The following is a 24574-nucleotide window of genomic DNA, read 5'->3' on the forward strand; positions in this document are numbered from 1 at the left end:
GTTTGTTGTTGTTTTTGTTTGTTATTTTGTGACTCTCGTTCTTACCGGCTGCAGATACTGACAAGAACGTCAGCGCCACCAGAAGAAGAACGACAACAAGACGCATGGCTCGCGATCCGCTGACTCTCACAAGGCTGAACAACTGGAATATCAGCTGAGGACGTCACACAAACGACCTCATTTATTCATTTCAAGTTTTAGAAAATGTGGATTCTTTAGTTTTCTGATGCTGTAAGAATAATTAGGTAACACATTCATACATATTTAGAGTTCTAAGATTTGTTGACTTAACTTCAGTTTTCTTACAACTTATTAAAGGTCACATATTCTCCTCCTCCTCAGTGTAAACAAGTCTCAGCGCTCCTCAAGACATGTGTGTGAAGTTCTAATTGGAATGTTCTAAATCCACTCTGATCCTGTATTTGATCATGTCTATAAACCCCTCTATTTCAGCCCTGCTCAGAACAGGCTGTTTCTGTGTCTGTACCTTTAAATATGTAAATGAGCTGTGTCTGACCACGCCCCCTCTCTGGAAGGGCTTGGGTGTCTCGGTGCTTTCTCGCTCCATGTCCTATTGTTTACGGTGAGAAGGCAGACTCAGAGGGCAGAACACACACCTAGCTGTGGGAGTGTCACCCACCTGGGGGAGGAGTTACTGCCCTTTGTGATGTCATAAAGGGAAAATCTCCAAAACGGCCTGTTTGAGCACACATTTTCTGAAAAGTGGAGCAGGGAAAAGACGGAGAGGATGGACTTTTCTCATCATTGGGTGGTTTCCAGACAGACTAGGGACACATTAGTATTTCAAAAACATGGTGAAGGGTATTTTGATATGTGACCTTTAACATCTGTACTTTTGACTCCTTACATTTCAAAAACAGGCTCGTAATCTTGATGCACTCGACACCATTTGATGTTTATTGCATCTCTGTGCACATCCTTCCAAACATCAGAACTGATTCTATCCTAAATGGATGGACGATACGCTCTGCAGAGGTATGTCCAGAGGGGTGGAATGGGCCACCCTAGAAATGTGATCAGACATCCACAAAAATCATAAACTGTAAATGGCTATTTGCCCTGTCAGAGACTTGTGTTAAAACCAACTAAATTGGCCTATTTTTGCAAAGGCTGCTAGTATCTATCTCTACATATCAAAGTCTATTTCATAAAAACAGGTGCATAGGAAAGTGATGCACTCTGTCTTACTTGTAATGAACTATGAACCAAAACATGCAAGTTAAATTTTACAAACTTTAAAAGACTTTAACATAAATCTTCTTATTGTGTCATTAAATAATGAAGCTGATATTGCCATTATCTTGTGTTATAAAGTAGATGATTGGCGAGGTTAGAAAGGATAAATAATTATATTTATCATAATAGATAAACCGCTGCATAGTCAGTTCCCGAGTTGGGCCACCCCAGTCAAACAAGTCTGGACATGCCCCTGCTCCTCTGTGATCAGTACATAACATACACTAAGAGGCAAAATAAAGCAAAAAAAAGTTAGACATTCTTAATATAAAAGACACAACTTGTAGCACATGGATGCAAACATTGCTGGGGAAGTCAAGGCATATTCAGAGCACATTCCTGTTCTCACTGATTGACACTTTGTAGTAAAATCAATGTTAATTATTTTGATTACATCGATTTAAAAAAAATAATCTTTTAAGTTTGAATGTTTTAGAATAAACTTTGCACATTTAATAAATGAGACAGCTGCATATGAGAGGAATAAGTCCATCATAAATTACATGTAAGCTCCGTCTGACTTGCAGAAATATATTTAGAACAAAAAGAGACGACTCACCACGGGTTCGCTGGTCTTCTTCCACCCTGAATACATGTCAGTCTGAATGTTTAAACAATGAATTTGGATCAGAAACTCTGAATGTCCTGATCATGTCAGATCAGGTGTTTTTATTCCTCTCTTCTCCTGAGGCTGATTCAGAGCCTCTGAGGACACGTCTCCTGTGTTTGCTGTGGAAACACTTCAGGAGGAGATTAACAGAGTCATTAAACCCCGAGGAATATAGCTCCTTTTATTGTTTTATTAAAGGGTTGTACAAAGTTAGATTAGTGAAATATTTAATTTAAGTCTTAGTATAATGATCCTCAACATGTGTGCTTTAAATTAGGTGTTTAATTCTCCCACCATGACTGAATAAATACAAGGTGTTGGTCTGTGACAATCATGTTTTTGTTAGAATCACTGTGAGGGCTGCCAGCATTAACCAGTAAATCTTTAAGGTCTGAAATTAATGTATTTATTCTTTAAATCGTGAAAAATTTGGCTTCTTTCTCTTTTTACAAAGAAGAGCATCAGCGTGTGTACCTCACCCAGCAGGTACACACGTTTTTGGTTGTCGTTTATTGACTTAAATCCTTTTTGTGTGTTTGTGATGAGGGGGAAGAAAGTGTCACTGACGTCCTTGCACACTCCACGGGTATAGTTAAAAGATGCAGCTCTGTTTCCACCTCCTGTTGGGTGCAATGGGTTCAGAGTCTCTCTGTGGCGTCCTCGATGGTAAGGCTGTGCTCACTGAGTTTGCACATTGTCAAACATGTACTCAGTTTTAGACCAGTCTCAGTGTTCAGATATTCTGCCACTGTGTAAACTCTATTTAGGGCCAGATAATCTAATTTGCTCTGTTTTTTTTTTTTTTGGTTGATTCTTTGTAATGTGTTATGCAGTTTTCTTTCAGTCTGAGGGCTGGGGCAGCTCTCTGTAGTCTCTCTGGAGGTCAGGTCTCTCAAATGAAATCGATCTACACTGGCTCCATCTGGCGGTTGTTGTCGTGTACTACGTGCGTCCCTCCCTTTGACCGCCACATTTTACGACAGTACCAGCGTCTTTGCGGCAGCCAGCCACTTCCCACAACATCAGACATCATGGCAGCTGCGTCGCATTGCACCGGCGGCGCTGAGGAGGTTTTAACGGAGGAACAGCAGAGCTCAGCGGCGGGGGAAGACAGCGGGGCGCCGGGTGCTGGAGCCCGGGATAAACCCGTGTGTCTCATCGTGCTGGGCATGGCGGGCTCCGGGAAAACCACCTTCGTTCAGGTAAGTTAGGCAGCGTGGCTAACAGGAGCTAGCCACATGGGTTAGCTTCTCCAGGCTGAGAAAGTTATGTTGCTTTTTATTAATAAATATAAGAACTCGTTATAAACTGATATAAATGTTGGTTTTAAACTGTTTCCCCTCTAAATCAATGCGCACACTGTTGCTAATAGCAACGCACTTCTGTAGTTTAGTAGCTTTAATTTGTCGAGTCACTTCTTAATTTAGGAGGATAAAATTACATTAATTTACTGCGTTTATAGATTAATGTTTGTTAAATAAATAATTTAAATTATTTAATGTGGTTGTATGTTGGTGTGACGCGGTTATGTGTTTGACAGATGTTACAGGTGAATCCATCCGCTGTGGGAAATAGTCCCAAACAAAAACCCTGTTTTATTTAAGTAATTATATTCATAACAATAATAATAACTTTATTAATATAGCAGAGCTGTTTACAAAGTGCTTTGACTGACTAAAAAAAGGCAAAAAGTCAGGACAACAACACAGGGAACTGGGAACTGGAGGGTCGCCGGTTCAAATCCTGGTGTGGACCAAATCTGGAAATTGGTGTGGTAGCTGGAGAGATGCCAGATCACTTCCTGAGCACTGCCAAGCTGCTGAATCCCCCTCCCCTCCTCCAGCCAGCCAAGAAGTGCTCTGTGTTTATGTCTCCATTAGTGCATGTCCACAGCATCCTGTTTGTGCGTGTGTGTGTGTATTTCAGCCTATCGGTGTGTAGCATGTTCAACAACAGAGTGTAAAATGGAAAACAACATTTTAATTGATTTGCGTGTGTGTGCCCACAAAGTCAGCTCCAGGTGGGCCGCCCCAGTATAAATGGTGATGTAACCTTCAGCTACAGAATCTCTGTTTCATACTAAAGTGTTTTCTCTGTTGGTTTCCTTTAGAGGCTGACAGCTCACCTTCACAATCTCAAAGCTCCTCCCTACGTCATCAACCTGGACCCGGCCGTCCATGAAGTCCCGTTTCCTGCTAACATCGGTGAGGGCCTGTCTATTTGCTGGACTTTTTAATAACCATGCCTGTAGTTTCAGACATTCCTTATTCACATCAGTCAGAGTGGATGCAGACGGTCAGTGTTGAGTTTTTTTTTGTCCCTGCTGCTCTCCTCAGACATCAGGGACACGGTGAACTACAAGGAGGTGATGAAGCAGTACGGCCTCGGACCAAACGGAGGCATCGTGACGTCACTCAACCTGTTCGCTACACGCTTCGATCAGGTCAGTGAGTTCACTGATTTCAACAGCGTTGAAGTGCAGAATGAACGAAACCAAGACCGTAACTTTAAAAATACAGAATTCAAAATAAATAATTTAAACCAAAGCTCTGTTAAAGTGTTGAAGCCACCAGAAGATTTGGTTTCAACTGCGTCATATTTCACAGAAAAAAGGTTTCAGCAAGCACTGCACTGGGTCATAAATGTCGAGGAATCAGACGCTCTTCAAGAACAAAATAAAAAGCTGATAAATAAAATGACTGTCCTGATTACAAACAAAGTTCACTGTGAAGAAAAGGCCGACTAAACTGAAAGTCCGAGGCACTCTGAGGGACTTTAAAAACCTTTTATGAAACAGGGATGTGTCTGTGTGTGTCCCGATGAAGACTCAGGTCAGGAATAAAAGCTAAATAATATGATATTTGCATCATGTTTAAGTTGACTTAAATGTAAGATTTGTTTTAAACAAAGGCTCTGAAAAATATTCAACCAAATAAATAAATTGGTCAAAGCGGGACGCTGGATAATGCTTCAGATTCCGAGATGAGACCTTCAAAAAAGGGTCTTGAGGACTTGATTTCGAGTACTAGAGCACTAGGATGAGGTCACATGAGAGTTTTAATCCAATAGGGGGGGGTTAGGGTTAGGCTGAGGTGAGGACAGGGGGTGCATTCCATTTACCTCGGAAGTCGGATGTTGGTGCTGGGAATGATGTCATGAAGAGTTGGGAACCAGTCCTCTGTTGTGTTAGATAAACCAGGCGATAACAACACTGTGTGATCGTCTGCGCCAAAGACGACAACACTATACCACATTTCTAATAAACACTTTAATGTGCAGATTAGACTTTACTGTTGACGCGTGGAGCAGCCATGAATGTTGGCGTCCTCTTCTGGATTTTTATGAAACTGTGATGTGTTTGTGTTGTTCAGGTGATGCAGTTCATTGAGAAGAAGCAGCAGAATCACAGGTCGGTGTCTTTAAATCGTCGCATATAAAAAAAGTGACTCTCTGTTCAGCTCTTCTTGAGGGGTTTTGTGTCTGATGGCGTTTTAATCTCTGCAGGTACGTGCTGATTGACACCCCGGGTCAGATCGAGGTCTTCACCTGGTCGGCGTCTGGAACCATCATCACAGAGACTCTGGTGGGTCTGCGCTCTCGGGTTTGTGTTTGCTTTCCTTTTCTGAGTGATGTCACAGTCTGATTATTCTCCACGTGTGTGTCCCAGGCGTCGTCCTTCCCCTGCGTGGTCATTTACGTGATGGACACGTCCCGCAGCGTCAACCCCGTCACGTTCATGTCCAACATGCTCTACGCCTGCAGGTACAACGCTGATCACATCTCTTTATCTCTCTTTCTCTTTCTCTCTCTCTCTTTATCTTTCTCTCTCTCTTTCTCTCTTTATCTGTATCTCTCTCTCTTTCTCTCTCTCTCTCTCTCTCTTTCTCTCTCTCTCTCTGTCTCTCTACCTGTATCTCTATCTTTCTCTCTCTTTCTCTCTCTCTCTCTTTATCTCTCTTTATCTCTTTCTCCCTCTCTCTTTATCTTTCTCTCTCTCTCTTTATCTGTATCTCTCTATCTTTCTCTTTCTCTCTCTCTTTCTCTCTTTATCTGTATCTCTCTCTCTTTCTCTCTCTCTCTTTCTCTCTCTACCTGTATCTCTATCTTTCTCTCTCTTTCTCTCTCTCTCTCTTTATCTCTCTTTATCTCTTTCTCCCTCTCTCTTTATCTTTCTCTCTCTCTCTTTATCTGTATCTCTCTATCTTTCTCTTTCTCTCTCTCTCTCTCTTTATCTCTCTTTATCTCTTTCTCCCTCTCTCTTTATCTTTCTCTCTCTCTCTTTATCTGTATCTCTATCTTTCTCTCTCTTTCTCTCTCTCTCTTTATCTCTCTTTCTCTTTCTCCCTCTCTTTTTATCTCTCTTGCTTTCTCTCTTTATCTCTCTATCTCTCTCTCTTTCTCTCTTGCTTTCTCTTTCTCTCTCTCTCTTTATCTCGCTCTCTCTTTGTCTCTATCTCTATCTCTCTCTTTCTCTCTCTCTTTATCTCTCTCTATCTCTCTCTTTATCTCTATCTGTATCTCTCTATCTTTCTCTATCTTTCTTTCTCTTTATCTCTATCTCTCTCTTTCTCTCTCTTTCGCTCTCTCTCTCTCTTTATCTCTTTCTCTCTATCTCTCTCTCTTTAATCCCTGCCTAAGTTTCTTTCATCATAGGATGGAGGGGGAAATAACTTATTAGACAGACAGTCACATGCATGCTGTTGCCATGGTGATTTCAGACATTGTCAGTCAGTTTTCTGCAGGCACAATCAGGGGGAAAAAAAGTCCTGAAGTCAGGGGGATCGGCTCATAGCTCTGCTCTCACTGTGCGAGTGTCTGCTGGGGTACGACCAAAATATCCAACATGTCAGAAAATCATCTTACCGGTCGGACGTCGTGTGTCAGTGTACGCTGCTTGATTAACGAGGCGCAATCAGGATTTCAACAAGACTTCAAAATGCATACTACTCAAAAAGTGGGTCTAAATCTGCCCGGATTTGTACTTTTAACGCACGGATTTAGGCATTTATTGTTTTGTAAAATTCAAAAAGAAAACTCTTTATTACACTTTTTCTCAACATGTGTTAATAACTGAATGTTTGAAAAGAGACCTGAGCCAAGTCCCAACAAACTACTTGTGATGTTTTCACTCAGGGACTCTCTGTGTCCAGCAGAGGGAGCTAACAGCTAACATCAATGAGACAACTGATGTCTGAATTCTGCACTCGTACTAACTGCATATGGTACATTATGTTCAAAAATCCTCCTGAAGTAGCAGCAAGTGACTCGACCCCTGCACCATAGCACATATTCTAAGGGGGTTTTTATTCCTCTGGTTGAACACTTGTTGTTCTTTGTTTGCGGTCCTGCTGACATTTCACCACCAGCAGCTCCTAGTCTGTTGTTGTGACCTTTGACCTTTGTGAAGTGTGAACACATGTTTGAACCAGCTTACCGTTCCTGTTTGTAACCGGGGCACCGCTCACCTGTCTCGCTGTAGTTCTGGTCTCAGTCTCAGCTGATGTTTCTCTCCTCCAGTATTCTCTACAAGACCAAGCTGCCCTTCATCGTGGTCATGAACAAGGTGAGGTCACTTCCTCGTTCTGTCCCGTTGACTCCATGTTGTGTTTTAATATCATCTTGTGCTGTCGGGTTGATTCAGCCTCTTGTTGCCGTTTTTTTGCAGACCGACATCATCGACCACAGCTTCGCCGTGGAGTGGATGCAGGACTTTGAGGTTTTTCAGGACGCTCTGAACCAGGAAACCTCGTACATCAGCAACCTGACGCGCTCCATGAGTCTGGTGCTGGACGAGTTCTACACAAACCTGAGGGTAAGAGAGCGAGCACACAGCAGGCCTCGGACTAGAATCATAGAATAAACTAGAATTTGTCGCTTATCTTTGGAGTTGTTTTATTTTTGTCTGTGTAAGTTCATAGTCATCAAGGTCCTGGTATTTCAAGGCTTGATCTGAACACAACTGGTTTAAGGTTTAACCAGGTCTAGTGGCCTTTTGGATGAAGCCTTGAATTGGTGTTTGGTGCGTAAAAGGAAATATGAGCCTTGTTCACACCTGTGTGAACAGAAACCACACCTGACTCGTACTGAAGTAGAATTTCTGCATGAAGTCTGGGTGACCTCGAGCGAGTGGGGGTGGTGAATATATTCTCTAATTAACCTTCCACATTATGTTTCCTGTTCTCTAGTATGTTCTTCTCCACTCTTTAGTTCAGATTGAGATTTTGTTGAACTTCAAGTAGCATTGATAGAAAGACAAATATTCTCATTACAGCGTCAAATAGTGGACTCTGTTTCTTCGTCCATCATTTCTGCGTCCACTATTTTTGTCTTACCTCAGGAGACCCCCAGCCTCCCCCTCCTGTATAAATAAATAATATATATATATTACACTACAAAACAAAGCACTGAGACCGAGAGACCAAACTAAAATGAGCTAAAACTAAAGACACGAGTGGAACATGCTGTGTGGGTGTGTTTTTTTTTTTTTTTTTTTTTTTTGTGGAGATGAAAAATAAGAAGTTTAAAACGGTCCGATGAGTCAGCAGGTCTTCAACATGTTTCTCAGTGTTGTGTCTCTGTGTCTGCAGGTGGTGGGTGTATCTGCAGTTACTGGAAGCGGATTGGATGAGCTGTTTGTGCAGGTGGAGGACGCTGCCCAGGAGTACGAGAGGTGAGTTAGATTTGTAGTCACTTCATTCTAATTTTTTGTTGTTTTGGGCGGGCGGGCGAGCGGTCTGGGTTTAAATCCAGCTTGTAGTGAACGACATGCGGGGAAGCACGGGGAGCACCATGATAATCTCTCTCATAAGAATGTCAGAATCACTGTTTTGGGATGTTAGTGTTAAAGGGGGAAATGTATTATCATACATCATCATCTCACCTTTCTGTGATTCCTCTTTTCCTCCTCGTCGTCCCTCAGAGACTATCGACCTGAATATGAAAGACTCCGCAAACAGCTGGTGAGTGTTTTTGTTTGCCTGTCGTCTCCGTTTGTCCTCGTGCGTCTTCATGTTTTTATAACCGATGTGTTCTTCTTCTGCAGTCGGAGGCTCAGAGCTCGAAGCAGAAGGAGCAGATGGAGCGGCTCAGGAAGGACCTGGGAGCCGTGGACCTGACGACTAAATCTGCTACAGGTATGAAGTTTAATTCTAAAGGATTCTGCTGGTGCTGATTTTTAACAGGTTTAGCTCCACTCTTCACTGAGTAATTTTTTTTTTTTTTACTGTTTTATTGTGTTTCAGAGAATCCTGACATACCCGGGCCCAGTGACCTCATCATGATGCGCGGTAACCCTGACGAAGAAGATGAGGACGAGGAAGACAGCGACACGGACGACATCGACCACACAGGTGAGAAATAAAAACCCTGAAAATGCACTTTTAAAGGAGATCTATTATCCTCACTTTCAGCAGTGACGATGTCAGTCTGGAACACCTACTGAGGAGCGTTGTGAGATGTCCAGCTCAAAAATCTCCTTATTTATCTGATACTGTCGTCAGTAAAATCCCTCATTTCAGCCTCTGCCTGAAACGCTTCATTTCAGGTACTGTCTCTTTAAAACCATCCATTGCACCACCAGCGCCCCATTGCCCCCAAAAGTTGATAATGAATCTGAATTTCAAGTCGGCTAGTTGGCCACCTCATTCTTTTCTGAGTTTCAGAGTTGTTCTGAATTGAGCAGGCACATTTTAAAACTCGGAAATGTGTCTGACACAAAATGAATGCAGGGTGAGCTTCTGGGTGGGCGTGTCCTCGAAAGAGCTGCCTGGGAGCTGCTTTTCTTGCAACCTCTCGTTCAGAGCAGAAGGAAACCACGTCCGGGGATTAAGCCAACAACTGTGATTTTTGTGTTTAGAAAAATGTTGCAGAGGTTTAGTTTGTATGTCCAAAAACGTAACATCATATGTATGTATGTAAATATGGATCAACAGAAAAGATCTCCTTTAAAAACACAAATATATAAAACAGCATGTTTGTTTTTTCTGCAGTGACGGAGGAGAGCAAAGAGGGTGACGCCTTTGGAAACTTCTTGACGGAGAGGCGGGAGGTGGTCCAGGTCCGAAACAGAAAGTGTGAGATGCCTGAGGGGCCGTGACCTCTGACCTCTGCATCCTGATGTAACACTCTACCATGAAGAAAAGCATTGTCAGAATGCAGGCGAGGGAAATGAAAAAGCTCCTAAAGAGACAGACGATCGCTCGGAGCAGAAACTGTGGAGCTGCAGCCGACTCGTCATGAGAGGTTGTTTTTCCTCCTCCTCCTCCGACGCTCCGATATGAAACCTGAACTCAAACGTTCATGTCGCTCGTTCAGACGAGCAGAATGGCCGCTCGTCCCAGACGCTCCTTCCCTCAGAGAGAGTTATATTTTTATATCAGAAAAGACTCTTCTATTCTACTTCTGTGTTTTTTCAATAGTGTCGGTCGTTGTTTGTGAATTTATGATTTCAAAATAAAAGCTTTTAGTTGAAAACTTGTTTGTTGTTTTGACTACTATATGACATTTATTTTACCATGAGGCCCCCCTAGCATCGTTAGCTGTTTGTAAGCTAAATAACTAATGCCATGCTAACTTTAAGGTGGAGTTAAAGCATGATTTAAACAGTGTGTCACTTACAAGCACATCGTCATGGAGATATGAGCTGTTACCAAACATTTGAAGCCACTAGCTGAGAGGTGTAACTGTTTTTAGTAAACTGAACTCTGGCGCCTGCAGGTTTTTAATTTCATGTGGCGCTGGTGTTTGGTGAATGTGCCCCATGTGCAGAGGCCGGTTGTCCGTTCAGGCTGCCCCGGTTTGAGTCCAGCGTGTGGGCTCCTTTCCCTCATGTCGTTCCCTGCTCTCTCTCCCTGGTTTCCAGCTCTGTCCTCTGTCCTGTCTCTACAGTGGAGGCATGAAAATCCCCCAAACAAATTTAAAAAAGTTATAATTTCAATAGAACGCACAAGAGCCCTTTAAATCCTAGTTTCCCATGCAGAAACCATCTCATAGGCGAGCAAGAGAACCCAAAACCAACCTTTTTTAAAGCATATCATCAGCTGTTTTCACATAGACTCTTGAAAATATCTAGATAATTTCAGGAGGACTGCTCTGGAGATAAATACTTGGGAGTCTGGCAGGAGAAACTCAGTGAAAAATATGGCTGTTTGAATTTTTCAGGAGTTTTCTGCAAGTGTGAAAGCTCTAATACATTGTTTTTTCCAGGCAGACAGTTTATGCTGACATTATTGAGTTTGTGCTGTAGTTGAAATGTGTTTCTGATGTTTTGTCCTCTCAGTGAGTTTACTCTGAGCATCTCTCTGAATGGAAGAACTAAACACCACTCACTCTTTAAAGGCTGATTTTTGTTCTCTGGTCTTTCTGGTGGCGTTGATCAGTGTGGCATTGATCAGTGGCTGCTGGCAGAAGCTGCTGTTCGTGTTTTATCAGCTCTCATTCATGTCCGAGCTCTGTGAATGGATACAGATTCTCCGCCCGCCGACCATCTGCCAACCCGCTCCTCCGTTCCCTCCGCCTACACGCTCGCTGAGATCCGGCAGCGTGGTCCGCACTGAAGAGCGGCTGACTCACTTTCCACTCACAGCTTTCAAAAAGCACATGCACAACATCTCAAGTGCTGCACTTTAGCATCATTTTTAGGCACTTAACTTCAGTCTTTTCTTTTTATGCAACTTTCCATATCATCTCAGTGGGAATATTTGGTCAGTTTGATGTTGTACATTTATTTGGCAGCTGAGATTACTTCATGAACTAAGGTTTGTACAGAGAAAACATACCAAGATATTAATAAAATAGTGTATCAAAGTGAAATTCCTAACTAGTTGCATTCCTGGGGGGAAATTGCTAAAAATGATCTCCACATTAACCAACCATCAAAGCTTGGATCCTGTTTTTTTATTTTTTATTAATGCATGAGTAATAATAATGTAACAATAGAACTTATAATTGCAGGGGACAGTTAGTACCTTTAGTTCATAACTTGTCCTGATTATACTCTGCAGGACTTAAAGGTCACATATTCTCCTCCTCTTCAAGAAGTTTAAATAAGTCTCAGAGCTCCCCAAAACATGTCTGTGACATTTCTTGTTATAAATCCACTCTGATCCTGTATTTCATCATGCCTATAAACCCCTCTATTTCAGCCCTGCTCTGAACAGGCTGTTTCTGTACCTTTAAATATGTAAATGAGCTGTGTCTGACCACGCCCCCTCTCTGGAAGGGCTTGGGTGTACTCAGGCTTTCTCGCTCCATGTCCTATTGTTTACGGTGAGAAGGCAGACTCAGCGGAAAGAACAAACACCTAGCTGTGGGAGTGTCACCCACCTGGGGGAGGGGTTACTGCCCTTTGTGATGTCATGAAGGGAAAATCTCCAAACGGCCTGTTTGAGCACACATTTTCTGAAAAGTGGAGCTGGCAGAAGATGGAGAGGATGGACTTTTCTCATCATTGGGGGGTTTGTAGACGGGCTAGAGACACATATTAGAGTTAGAGAAACATGACATATTTGTTACTGTTAGGTTTAAGTTCTTTTTTGTTCAAGTATGGAATCTGAATTCTACCTCCTCAGTTTTTTCATCCTCCTTCAAGAGGAGAACAGAGCCCGATCCCAGCAGAAAGAGCAGGTAAAGAGGCAGAAGAGGCCTGCACAATTTATACTGAGGACATGAGAAACTGCACCCAAACTGAATGTTGAATTTAACCTTTAAATGGCCAAAGGGCTGTAATCACACCAGCAGTGTTGTTCTTCTGTCTGTCTCACAGGTGACTTTCTGGAAGCGTCCGCCTGCAGTAGCATTGACTCACCTCCGCTGAAATTCAGCCCCCTCTGCTGTCTGTTCTCTCTCTCCTACTCTGCCTGCAGCTCACTCGCCCCTCCCTCGCCCCCCTCCCCCATCTCTGTCTCTCCTCCTCCTCCTCAGTGGGCTGCAGACACGAGCAGAAACAAAAACGCTGAGAGTCACGACGACTCGCCGACACAAATAAAACACACGACTGCTGACAGAGAGTCAGTCAAGCTGCTCATTCTCATTCAAACGGGAGATGAACAGCACACACACACACACACTAACTAACACTCTAACACACTGCTAAACTGGTTTTAACTGGTTTAAACTGACAGGCAGCAACATCAATCTTTCAGTTCAAATGTCCTCCTTAAGGGAAATCTATTAGAGACGCCTGATCAGTGACCTTTATCCTGAACAGATCATCTTTAAACCCCCTGTGTGAAAATACAGCTTTTATTTAAGCTAAGATAAAATGGGAATGTTGTCGATTTCTGTGTACTGAATAGATAAATCACCCATGAGATGATGCTAAATGATTAATAAGGAAGGAAAATTACAAGTTGCCGGTTATTTCAATCTGAATCAGAATCGGGTTTATCACAATGCCCAGTACACATACGATGAATCTGACTTAATGCTTTGGTGCAAAACAAAAGTAGTATACTTTTGTAAAAAGGCCAATAAACAGAAGTGCTCTTACTGTCAAGGAACTTACATATCCATCCATCCATCCATTATCTATTCTGCTTTTCTCATTCAGGAACAGGTGGCTGGAGCAGATCCCAGCTGTCACTGGGCGAGAGGCGGGGTTACCCTGGACTGGTCACCAGCCAATCACAAGGCTGACATTTAGAGACAGACAACCAGCCTCACCCACATTCACACCTACAGACAATTTAGAGTCAGCAGTTAACCTAACGAGCACGTCTTTGGACTGTGGGAGGAAGCCGGAGTACATGCAGACTCCACAAGGCGATGTCTTGTTGTAAACATTCAAACTGGATCCCTCCTCCTGAGCTCATCGCCACCAGAACACACCCACCCTGCTCAGCGACCACCTGCAGCATCGCCTTTCTATGCACGACCTGAAACGTCAAGTTATTTGCAATCGTGGAAAAGCAGATAATTTAGCAATCTAGCACAAGCTAACCCGGAGGTGTTTTGCACCTGCCTGTTTCAACAGAAAGCAGACAAACTCTGCGTCGCTCTTCATCCCGAGCCGCTCCTTAAGCGCCAGGAAAGCCAACCCAAGGTTCACCCTCGTTTTAGAACGAGCTTGGCATTTCACCCTCACCCTATTTTCTCTTCTTTGCTGCTTTGTCATCCAGTCTGCAGGGTCTCTGCAGACACAGTCACCACCACACATGGATGGAGGTCAGTAAGTGATGATTGAGCTATAAGTCTATATTACATTTTTTGGGACTATGCTACAGACTCCCCCTTTAAATAAATCTGATGCCCCACTTTACACCTGATATTGTCACGGCAGATGAAGTTACAGACTCTGAAGCTACGGTGACATTTCTTACCTTTCTCTCGAGGCTACGTGTAATACAGGTGAGCAGGAAATACACTGAAGCAGCGTCATTATATGAACGAAGATCGTCACTGGTAAACTGATTAACGTCATCAACCCCTGTGAATTTCCCTGAATATTACCTCACATCGGCTCACTCAGACTTCTTGCAGAAATTTAACCTGGAGGGGGACGTATGCCAAAAAAGTCAGGGGAGGATTTCAGCCATTTGCATTCACACATGTAGCTCACCTCGATCATTTCAGGACATTTGTGAAAGGGGTGTTAGATTCGCTGCAAGGCTCAGTCTGGTTTTAAATCTCAATCTTTAATTAATTCAACCCTTAACATTCAACATTTATATTCAATGGCGACAGCATTTCAAATCTGGCTACAGCTGAACTCTGGATCTCCAGATGTAGGAATAAAGAGGTTGGCTCTACAAGCACACATTTTTAATTCACCCACAACACACTTTTTTAAAATGAATCCCAATTTTGGTGACAGTCTGCATGACTTCAATCAAACGATTATCTATGATTCAACACATTCTCTTGACGATCTTGCTGGTTTTTTTTCTTCAAGAGAGGCAGTGTTTCCTGGGAGTCGAAACTCAGGGCAAAAATGTGACTTCTCACCTGAAAGATGATTTGAAGTGAGGAAAGCAGAACATTGGTGCTATAAATCTAATTTAAATCAGGATATGTGTTGCAAAAAAAAGCCTTTAAGATAATCAAACAAAGAGGTGACATCACCTTTAGCGATGACATCATCACACATGCAGACACACACATACCTCAGACCATTTTTTTTAACTCTCTCCTCAGACTAAATTATTGATGATATTTTTTTCAATCTATCCCCGTCTTTCCTTACGGTCACATTTCCATGACATCACTGCGTCGAGCTCAGTGCAGTGACCTCATTGCCAGTGACATCATCGCCCGCACTTTGAGATGATGTCATTCTTCTCGTAAGTCTGCTGCTGTTTGTCTTCAAGAGAAACCTGCAGAGCCAGAGCACCCCCCCCCCCCCCCCCTACCCCCACCCCTTTCACCCCCAACGTGTTTACATATCACATCTCGACTCATCTCTATTTTATTCGGATCTATTTCAATTTATTCTATTCTCCTCTGTTTCATTTTCAGTTCTGCCCGGCAACAACGCTGCACGCAGCTCTTTAAAAAAACATGGTGCTGCAGATGTGTCGTCGTTTCTGCTGAATCCTTAACCTCATGTGACTTCAAAGACACACACACACACACACACACACACACACACACACACACACACACACACACACACACACACACACGCACACACACAGTGGGGCTATGAGAGCTTGCAGCTGATTGGCTGTAAGTGACATCATCAGTTGGGATGTGGAGGTTTCTCTCTCCTCTTGATGCTGCAGCCTCCCACTCTTCTAACCACCTCCACACACACACACACACACACACACACACACACACACACACACACACACACACACACACACACACACACACACACACACACAATCCATACACACTGCAGCTGCATTACATCATCTGGTTAGGTACGAGGAGTCGAAGAGAAACAGGGTGGGAGAACACTGTGTTCTGCTGTGGTGCATGATGGGAAATGTAGTCCTTTGACACTCGTATCTGTGGTTACATTTCTTTTTCATATTTTTTTAATAAATCTTAAACATGAATATTGATTTTATTGTTCCAGGAGCATCTGTGATCCTACCTGTTTTATTATAATGTGTTTTTCACCAAAAACGTTTGTTTATCTAGTAACAGAAAAACTGTTGCAGCCGAGGTCTGTAGGGGTAACATTTAAGAAGATTGCAAAAAAAACAAACACCTAATGAGAGACTGCAGATGTACGCATGATGTCAGAGGTCAAACCGGAGAGCTCAGCTGTTGATACTTGTTGATTTAATATTCTGCATTGTATTCAACACAGAAAAACTGCATGTGCATTTGAATATCCCTTTTCCTTTGCTCATCATTTTGTGATAATACAAAGAGAACGTCCAGGTGGACAGGTCACATAAAGGCTCTGCATTCTGGAGCTTATCTGAAACAAACAGACCGCTACTCAAACCTGAAATCCATTAAATGTGACTGAGTTAAATGAAGGAAGAACAGCAACATCCTGACTTTTAAATCCAGATTATTTGGAATCAAATGGACCCCTGGGTCGCTGGTGGGTCAGCCACACCTAGGCAGACCTGGCGAGTCTCCCAGGTGTAGACTATTTAAGTACGGGCAGTCACCCCTCCTTTCTTTCTGATCCACCCTCAGCGTCACACCATCACCACAGCTCCTCACTCACACCACACAACATGCTGCACACACTGATGAACACACCTCACAATCTTTGTAAATGGTTAATATTTTGGGTATTTTGTATTAAACTTTACATCGTTTAGTTAAAACAGTGCGTTTCCTTGAGCCGGGTCGTGACAAGTGACACGTCATTAAATAATCAAACGTTGCTTTTCCATTAAAATCACAATCTTTGTTCTCTTGCATTCACGCGATGAACGATCCAAAGTGCAGCCTCTTTGCGTGGTTTCTTTTCTTCGATGTGTTTGAATGAAAGCGAGGAGTGATAGACGGTCCTCTTGGCTGTCAACCAGAGCAACAGATGGAGGCGTGAGAACACAATCCCAGATCTGTGTGTGTTTTGTGTGTATGTGTGGTGAGTCGTTTAGTCGGGATGAGTAACAGTTCACTGTCAGACTTTAAATTTAGCTCTGACATTTCCTCAGAGTACTTCAACCCCGACAAACCAGATGAAACCAGACCGGCTGGATCCGACCAGATTGTGTTCTACTGCCATGTTTTAGAAGTTTGTTTTACTTTCAGGATTTTATGCATTCTTACATGCATTAAGAAAGCGTCTGTATATGTTCCTGTGTGTGTGTTTCTGAATACTGAGGTGTGTCAGGTGATGCTTCGGCCTGGGGCCTATGTGAGATGTTTGCAGGATATTGTACATACATGTATAAATATGTGGAAGACACACAATGTAATGCCTCATTATACTGACACAGATTAACTGCATGTACTTAGTTTTGAAAGATGTTGGTCATACATTAGCCTCCTCTGCTGTTGCACAGACTGATCTCACTTCATGTCGACATGTGAAAGGGCCCGATTCTTTTTGTTTTTCATATTAAGGGGTCTAAATAAGTTAAAAGATACCAAAGATTTTGAGGTTCAAAAAAATAATTCAGTGGACTTCTCTGAGGCAGAATCCAAAGACACTAGTTGTTTTAGTCAAGACCAAACTATAACCAAGACCAGAGTGCTCCAAAACCAGGACAAGAACAAGACCTTTAGGGATTTAGACCGAGTCAAGGGCGAGACCGAGACAAGACCAAGACCAATGCAGGGGGAGACTGAGACAAGAACAAGACCAAGGCAGGACGAAACCGAGACAAGACCAAGACCAAGGCCAAGGCAGGACGAGACCGAGACAAGACTAAGACCAAGGCAGGACAAGACCGAGAGAAGACGAAGACCAAGGCAGGGCGAGACCGAGACAAGACCAAGACCAAGGCAGGACGAAACCGAGAGAAGACCAAGACCAAGGCAGGACGAAACCGAGACAAGACCAAGACCAAGGCAGGACGAAACCGAGACAAGACCAAGACCAAGGCAGGACGAGACTGAGAGAAGACCAAGACCAAGGCAGGACTAGACATGTCAAGACCAAAACATTTAGGGATGGAGACCGAAAGAAGACCAAGGCAGGGCGGGACAGTGGTGGTCTCGACCGCTCGGGATTTAAAAAATATTATTATTGTTGTGGATTTAAAGATCACATGAACAATTTCACAAAAAAAAAGCGTAGGTATTTCTCTTTGCATGTTTTTTACTTTTTCTTTTATAAGTGACACTCTGACACTCTACTTTTCTTTAAGGCTCGACACAAAGCTCAGATTCTGTGTAAAATGAAGAGCATCATGATTCTCTGAACCTCTTCTGAGTCTGATGAAGATCTTTCTGTCAGTAATGTGGAGGATTCCTCTGAAATAAACCCCCACTGCTCTGAACCCCCTCTGCCTCCTCCTCCGCCTCCTCCTCCTCACTCTGCCTAAATTAACCAATCACGGGCCAGTCTGCTGCCAGCCAATCAGGAGGCTCGTAAGTGATGTCATGCAGCAGACTGCTGTTTGGTGCTGAAGCTGCTGAGCTGCAGATCTTCAGTCTGAACAGAGAGACCGAGCATCACTGCAGGGTGAGTACAGACGCACACATTTACACTTTTATATCCACATGTTTTTGTGATTATTTGTTTTTATTGCTTTAGTTTTCTGCATGTTTGCAGCTCAGAAACCTGCAGCCTCTTTCAGACAGACATTTGAAAAGCCGGTTTCCCTTCATCTGATTGTGCTCTCTTCTTTATATTTTCTAATTCTGCAGTTTGAGTTCAACACTTTCATACTTTCTTTCTTTCCATCGCTGCTTCATTGTTCCCTGCTTCTTTAAATTCTTCTTTTGAATGATTAGTTTAGTGTTTGAGCTGCGTGCACCGCACTCGCTCTTCTCTGCAGAAGGTGATGCGCTTACTGGCAACAATGACATCATCGTTTAGACCCTGCACACACACACACACTGTCACACAAGGACACAAATGCATAAAGCTTTACAAAGGCGTTTGCATTCGTCCCTAAATCAGAAATGATTAAAAAGTAAGTTGGAATTTTACAAACAGATTTGGTTTTTTTTGGCTTTTCAACAGAAAAACAGCAAATCTGATCCTGTTTCTGAAACGAACAGCAGACGTGCAGCTTTTCTCTTTTAGAAATATCTGCATCATATGGCTCAGAATGTGATTTTTGTGTGTTGAAAGTATTTTAGAATATCTGAGAAGTATGTTTGATATGTGGACAGAAGCTGCAGCTCGAGCAGTTGTGCACAGCTTCAGCTCCTTTGTTTGAATGTTTCTCTCACTTTATGCACAAAATGAGTCTGTAAACTACCTGAGAGCACATCCATGAAACTTTGAGGATGAAGCTGCTGCTGTTGTTGTTCAGTCTGGAGAGTTTGTGCAGCCGCAGGATGATGTGATCATTGGATGATTCATGCTCTGAATCTCTAAATTTAAACTCCTGCGGCGCGTCATGTCTCTGTTGTTTGTGGCTTATTTTTATTTTCACACTTTGGATGAGTTCATTTTAAACGCAACTGAATCAAAAACAGTTATTACTCAGTTATCAGTGAATGACTCAACTCAAAGATCTGGTGAAGTCTGACCTTTAGATTTAAAATTTTTTAAAATGCAGTCTTATTTTTAGTTTCTGAACGTCTGCAGGAACGTGCAGAGACCCCAGACAGATTTAGTCATTGTTTAGCATGGAAGAAATCCTCCAGGACTTTAGACTGCACACTTTTGGTTGAACGAAGAACTGCAGATAAACGAGCCAAACCAAGAAAATAAAGCATTCAAGAGGATTTCCAGAACAAGCTTTAAAGAAAACTTTAAAATGACTTTAAACTCCAGCTGATGAAGGTCTTATGTTTATAGTGCACAGAGAGCTCTGCTGGTGTTTTTTCATATCCCTCTTCTTGTTTACTTACTCAACAGGCTCTGACTTTGCACTGTGACTTTGCATCCTGATATTTTCAGACTCTTACTGACTTATGATGAAAACAAACATCAGGAGGGTGGATGTGATATCTCATAGTAACCTCATGTTAAAAAAAACACAGTAACAAAGTCACACAGTCATGCTTATAGAGGAAATTAGATTTTCAATGCTGAGTTTTAAAGACCAGAAACATAACATTCACACTTGTTTTCACTTATGATCTTTAAACTGGTACCTAAATCAGAAGTCATAGAAAGACTCTAAATATTTCCAAATGAAGCAGTAAGTTGCATTTGATCCTTGGGCTTTTGTTAATGGCTTTTAGTCATTCTTGTTTTCAGTTGCCACCTTTCATTCCTAATTTCTGCCTGTTTTTATTTTCAAGTCATGTGTGTATGTGTTCCCATAAAGCAAACTCTGGCTTTGATAGATGCTTTGCCAAAAAACTTTTTATATTACAAGGTTATTTTCTGGATGTTCTTTACCGTCCTGCTAAAAGCTGCACCACCTCCAGCTTCTTTTTCAGCTCAGTGTTTCATGGGCAGAGTATGACTGTTATTAAATTTAACACGAGTGTTATGTCTCTCCTCAGGAACAGAGTCTACCTCACCACAGTGTCCTTGATAGAAATCAGCAGCAGCAGGATGACTCTAGCAGGTATTTTACTATTTCTGACTGATTGGTTCCTTGGTTGTGTTATGTGTTGATCATTCGGCTCACCTACAGTTTTTCCTCTGTGTCTCCCTCTGAATGTTGCAGCATACAGAGAGAAGATGCGAGAGCTCCCCCTGGTGTCTCTCTTCTGCTCCTGCATCCTCCCTAAATTCAAAGAGACCACAGCCGATAAGAATGAAGGTCAGCAGCACTCTTTTTCATGTTATTACTCCCACCTGCCAGTTCCAATCTAAAAAGAGTCAAAAATCAAGATTGACTCTAAATATATTTCTTCTTATTAAGTTAACAGTCACCTGGGAAGCCATATGTGTCTAAAACCCTCAGGGTTTTTATTTATTTATATTAAAGTGTTTTCATGGTCCTTTGTTCTTCATCCAGCAGGCGTGGTGGACTTGAACTTATGCAACATCCGGGACATGGAGGTGATCGAGCTGAGCAAAAGGGCGAGCGGCCAGGCCTTTGAGGTCATCCTGAAGCCACCAACCTTTGATGGTGGCCCTGAGTTGAGGGCGACCACACCACCTCGTGGGAAACCCTCGCTGGAAGAGATCCAGAAGAAACTGGACGCGGCACAGGAGAGGAGGAAGGTATGTGAGCTTTGGAGATTATTTTAATAACAGCTAGGAGTCGACAGATTTGTTCCACTATTAAGACCACAAGGCTCAGAGTCTACAATAACACTTGCATGGCTATGGCTTGGTTTTAATTTACCTTTATTTAACCCGGTAATTACCCCATTGAGATCAAGATCTCTTTCACAAGGGTGACCTGGCCAAGAGGGCAGCAGCACACGTCACAATAAACATTACATGATTGAGAAACCAACGATTAAAATGTGCAAATTGTAAAATGATTACATCAGTATGCATATGAAATACAACTTTAAAGGCTTTACCTTTTTAGTTTTTTTGTGTTAGCATGCTAAAATATATCACCAGTAAACAAAAAATACAAGTGGAGCTGATGACAGTTCAGTTTTGATGCAGGTTTTTTGGTCATAAACCAAAATACTGGACAGATTGAAAAGTCAACCTGATTATTTCACTTCAGGAACATTAATGCATAATCCAAGTCTCCAGGTTTAGTCCTCTGCTGTATGAGAATGTCTGTATAAAATTTCATGGCCATCAATCCAACCATTGCTGAGAAATTTGAGACTGGACTTCAACAAAAAAGTAGTGGCCACAGAATTGAACCCTGAGGAACCCCGTTGTTATTTTACAGGCTTTTAAATGATAATTATGGATTGAACCATGAATAGCATTTCATTTAAAATTTTAAGCATATTTTGGCAATGGAACTTTTCTTTGGCCATAACTATGATTGAGAGCCTTACATTAGACATCGTTCTTGTTTAGAGAAACGAATAGGACTGAAATTAAATTGAGCAAACACGGTTTCCATTTTATTGGTGCAACATCATTTAATTGTCATTTAGAAAAAATGTCACAAGAAAACCAGATTAAAGCTTAAAAAAATTATCCCTCTGTCTCCCTCTAGTGTCAGGAGGCGGAGCTGCTGAAACACCTAGCCGAGAGGAGGGAGCATGAGCGTGAAGTCGCTCAGAAAGCTCTGACCAAAGAGCGTCAGGAGCATCGCGCCGATGCCGACAAGGAACAGAGGCAGATGCACTTGAATGCCTCACAGGAGCGGCTGCAGGAGGAGGTGAGGATTGATTACTTGAGAGGTTTTCTCCACATTAAAATATTATTGACTGAGACAGTTCGGATTTTGTAAATGGGAATGAATCACTAAACAGAGTTTTCTTATCTTTGTGTCTTTCAGGACAAGCACAGTGTGGAGGTGAGGAAGAGCTGGAGGCGAAGGAGGGGATTATGGGTAGATGTACTGAGAGCAACTTGAGTGTACAGGAGGAGCCAACAAAAATAATACTATGGAAAAGTGCTGTTTGAGAATAAGTTCAACATTTTGAAATGTAAACCTGCTTTACTTCTCTGAAAGCCAAGATGGATTGTAAAGCCGGAGACATTTTACAGATTTATAAGCAGCGTTTCATCTATTGTGCCACTACAAAATTTCCCTTAAAAACATAGATTCCTTGATCTCACTTTTCAATGGATATATTTTTCATTCAGTCTAACTCTGCTATGGATATATGTTGAAAATATTGCTCAAAATTAGTATTTGTTGAGAGTTTGTGGCAAAGTTATTTCTCCAGTAAACTCCAGAAGCATGTGGGTGCCTTTGGATATTGAAGCCATATTTTATTGCGAAAAATGTAGTTCTCAACATGATTTTTGTACTCTTAGACATGTCTTCACTCTTCCAGATTTAGTCATTCATCAGATGATAATCTTATTAGATTTCTCCTCACCGGATCCAAGAAAGTCAAATACTGAAATATTTGCAGTGGCAGTTTAAACAGCAAATCTGAATCTGAAGAAATGTTTTACCTTTGTCCTTCATGTAAGAGTTTGCATGTGTGAGCAGAGTGTTAATAATAATAATAATAATAATAATAATAATTTATACTTTATTGATCCCGTGAGGGGAAATTCGTTTTTACACTCTGTCTAGTTAACATGCTGCACAAACATAGTTAACTCCGCCCCCTTTCTTCTACCTTCAGGTGTCTTGATGGCCTGATCACAACACAAGCTGAACTTCATTTGGAAGCCATTTTGGAGGGCTGATGGGTGCCGTAAACCAGGCGCTGCCCTGACTTGGAGATTGACAGGAAGCGACTCTGAAAAGAGTGAGAGAAGAAGACAAAGAGGAGGACTGAGGGCGAGGGGAACGTCCTCTGTAATAACAGGACTCTTCTTAACGTGATGAACTCTTTCTTACGAGAAAACTTGTGGAACTGATGATGCCGCAGATTCAGTCATCGATAGATGGATCACAGGGGGTTTAACTGTGTTTGTTACCCTGCCAACAGTGCCATTGTGTTTATGTATGAGTGGTTATGTATGCATGAAGGATTCGACATCTTCACAACCAAATACAACCGGAACTGAACCCAAAGGAACCCTTACTTAAAAAGGAACTAAGTTTATACAATTTGCACTGGGACATTTGAACTTCTACTCTCATGTCACAGAGAGAAAAATGGGCTGAACTTCCTCTGAGGGTGCCAAGAGAATTGGAAAAAAAATGGGGTAGCCTCTACTTCCTGGAGCTAACCTGAGTCAAGTGGCTTCAACGACTGGACTGTTGAGGTTTTTGCATTGCCAGTAAAACGGAACATCAAACAGAAATGTTTGATCCGAATGAGATAACAAAGTGAGCCTCTGAGAAAGTACCTCAAATCCAGCAAGTGAGCCTCGTCCTCACAGAAACACAGTCAAGACTATGAAGACCAGTCAGAGACTAGTCCGAGCAGTTTTGAGTAAAAATGGGGTCCTTGCACAGATCAAGACCAGTAGAATAGGGGAAATATCGACTTGAATTTGTTGGGATGTAATATTGATGTAAAAGATAAAAACTGAGTTAGAGACAGTAAAAATAAAAAGTGCAGACGAGTGACATCCGCCATCAGACCTTGAACTAGGTCAGTTTAAAATGTTTAGTCCAATCCCACGCTGAGGAGAAGTCATACCCAAAAAGACCAGTCAGATTAAACAGGGACAGAAACAGAAACAGAGACAGTGGCGGAGACAAAGCCCTCATGACATTACTTGTGTACTACTGTCCTTCTTTCATAACCCGCATATTTCATTTTCCAGTTTCTGCATTTGGTTTTGTCTCGTATTTCCTAAATCAGGAAAATAATTAGCATGTTAGCATCGATGCTACCAGCTGCAGTTATAAATGTCTGCATTTCTTTCTTGTGTAAACTGGATGATAGGACAATATGAGTCCTGCTGCAAGATGTTAGCACAGATATTTTGCTATGCTACATCAACAACAAACAGATAGCTAGCTCATGCAGACATTAGCTATACTACAGGCTACATACAGGACGCCTCCTCCCCCGAACATGAAACCCTGAATGACTTTTACAGATGAAAAAGTGAGAATTGACTGTGTACATTGTTTACAGATGTTTGTGTGTGTCAGTCTGTTTCCCTGGCAACGTCGATGTAAATAAGTCAGGGTGATGATGATGATGTACAGAAATAGCATTATATTTTAAAATCAAGAATAAAACAATGACACTTTACTTCCTCGTTCA

General features: G+C 42.2%; 2 protein-coding genes across 3 annotated transcripts; both read left to right on the top strand.

Moving 5' to 3' along the window:
- The first annotated feature begins 2865 nt into the window (after positions 1 to 2865).
- On the top strand, positions 2866 to 10343 carry gpn1 (GPN-loop GTPase 1). Its single transcript, XM_065952586.1, has 13 exons — positions 2866 to 3069; positions 3978 to 4071; positions 4204 to 4310; positions 5239 to 5276; positions 5372 to 5450; positions 5535 to 5629; positions 7385 to 7430; positions 7533 to 7679; positions 8455 to 8537; positions 8787 to 8826; positions 8910 to 9000; positions 9109 to 9216; positions 9856 to 10343. Exons 1-13 carry the CDS (start codon positions 2899 to 2901, stop codon positions 9960 to 9962), a joined length of 1206 nt encoding a protein of 401 aa, XP_065808658.1. The 5' UTR covers positions 2866 to 2898; the 3' UTR covers positions 9963 to 10343.
- Positions 10344 to 18332: 7989 nt separating this feature from the next.
- LOC110000782 (stathmin-4) lies at positions 18333 to 24562 on the top strand. Of its 2 annotated transcripts, none has more exons than XM_020656137.3 (7): positions 18333 to 18410; positions 20357 to 20421; positions 20524 to 20619; positions 20818 to 21026; positions 21940 to 22104; positions 22225 to 22242; positions 23030 to 24562. In XM_020656137.3, the coding sequence occupies exons 2-7, from the start codon at positions 20409 to 20411 to the stop codon at positions 23036 to 23038; spliced, it is 510 nt and encodes a 169-aa protein (XP_020511793.1). In that variant the 5' UTR covers positions 18333 to 18410; positions 20357 to 20408; the 3' UTR covers positions 23039 to 24562. The 2 variants fall into 2 exon arrangements, with proteins under 2 accessions (XP_020511793.1, XP_020511794.1); XM_020656138.2 differs by having other exon boundaries at positions 20821 to 21026.
- The last annotated feature ends 12 nt before the right edge of the window (positions 24563 to 24574 follow it).

Source organism: Labrus bergylta, chromosome 3 (genome assembly GCF_963930695.1).
Source record: "Labrus bergylta chromosome 3, fLabBer1.1, whole genome shotgun sequence".
Taxonomy (NCBI): Eukaryota; Metazoa; Chordata; class Actinopteri; order Labriformes; family Labridae; genus Labrus; species Labrus bergylta.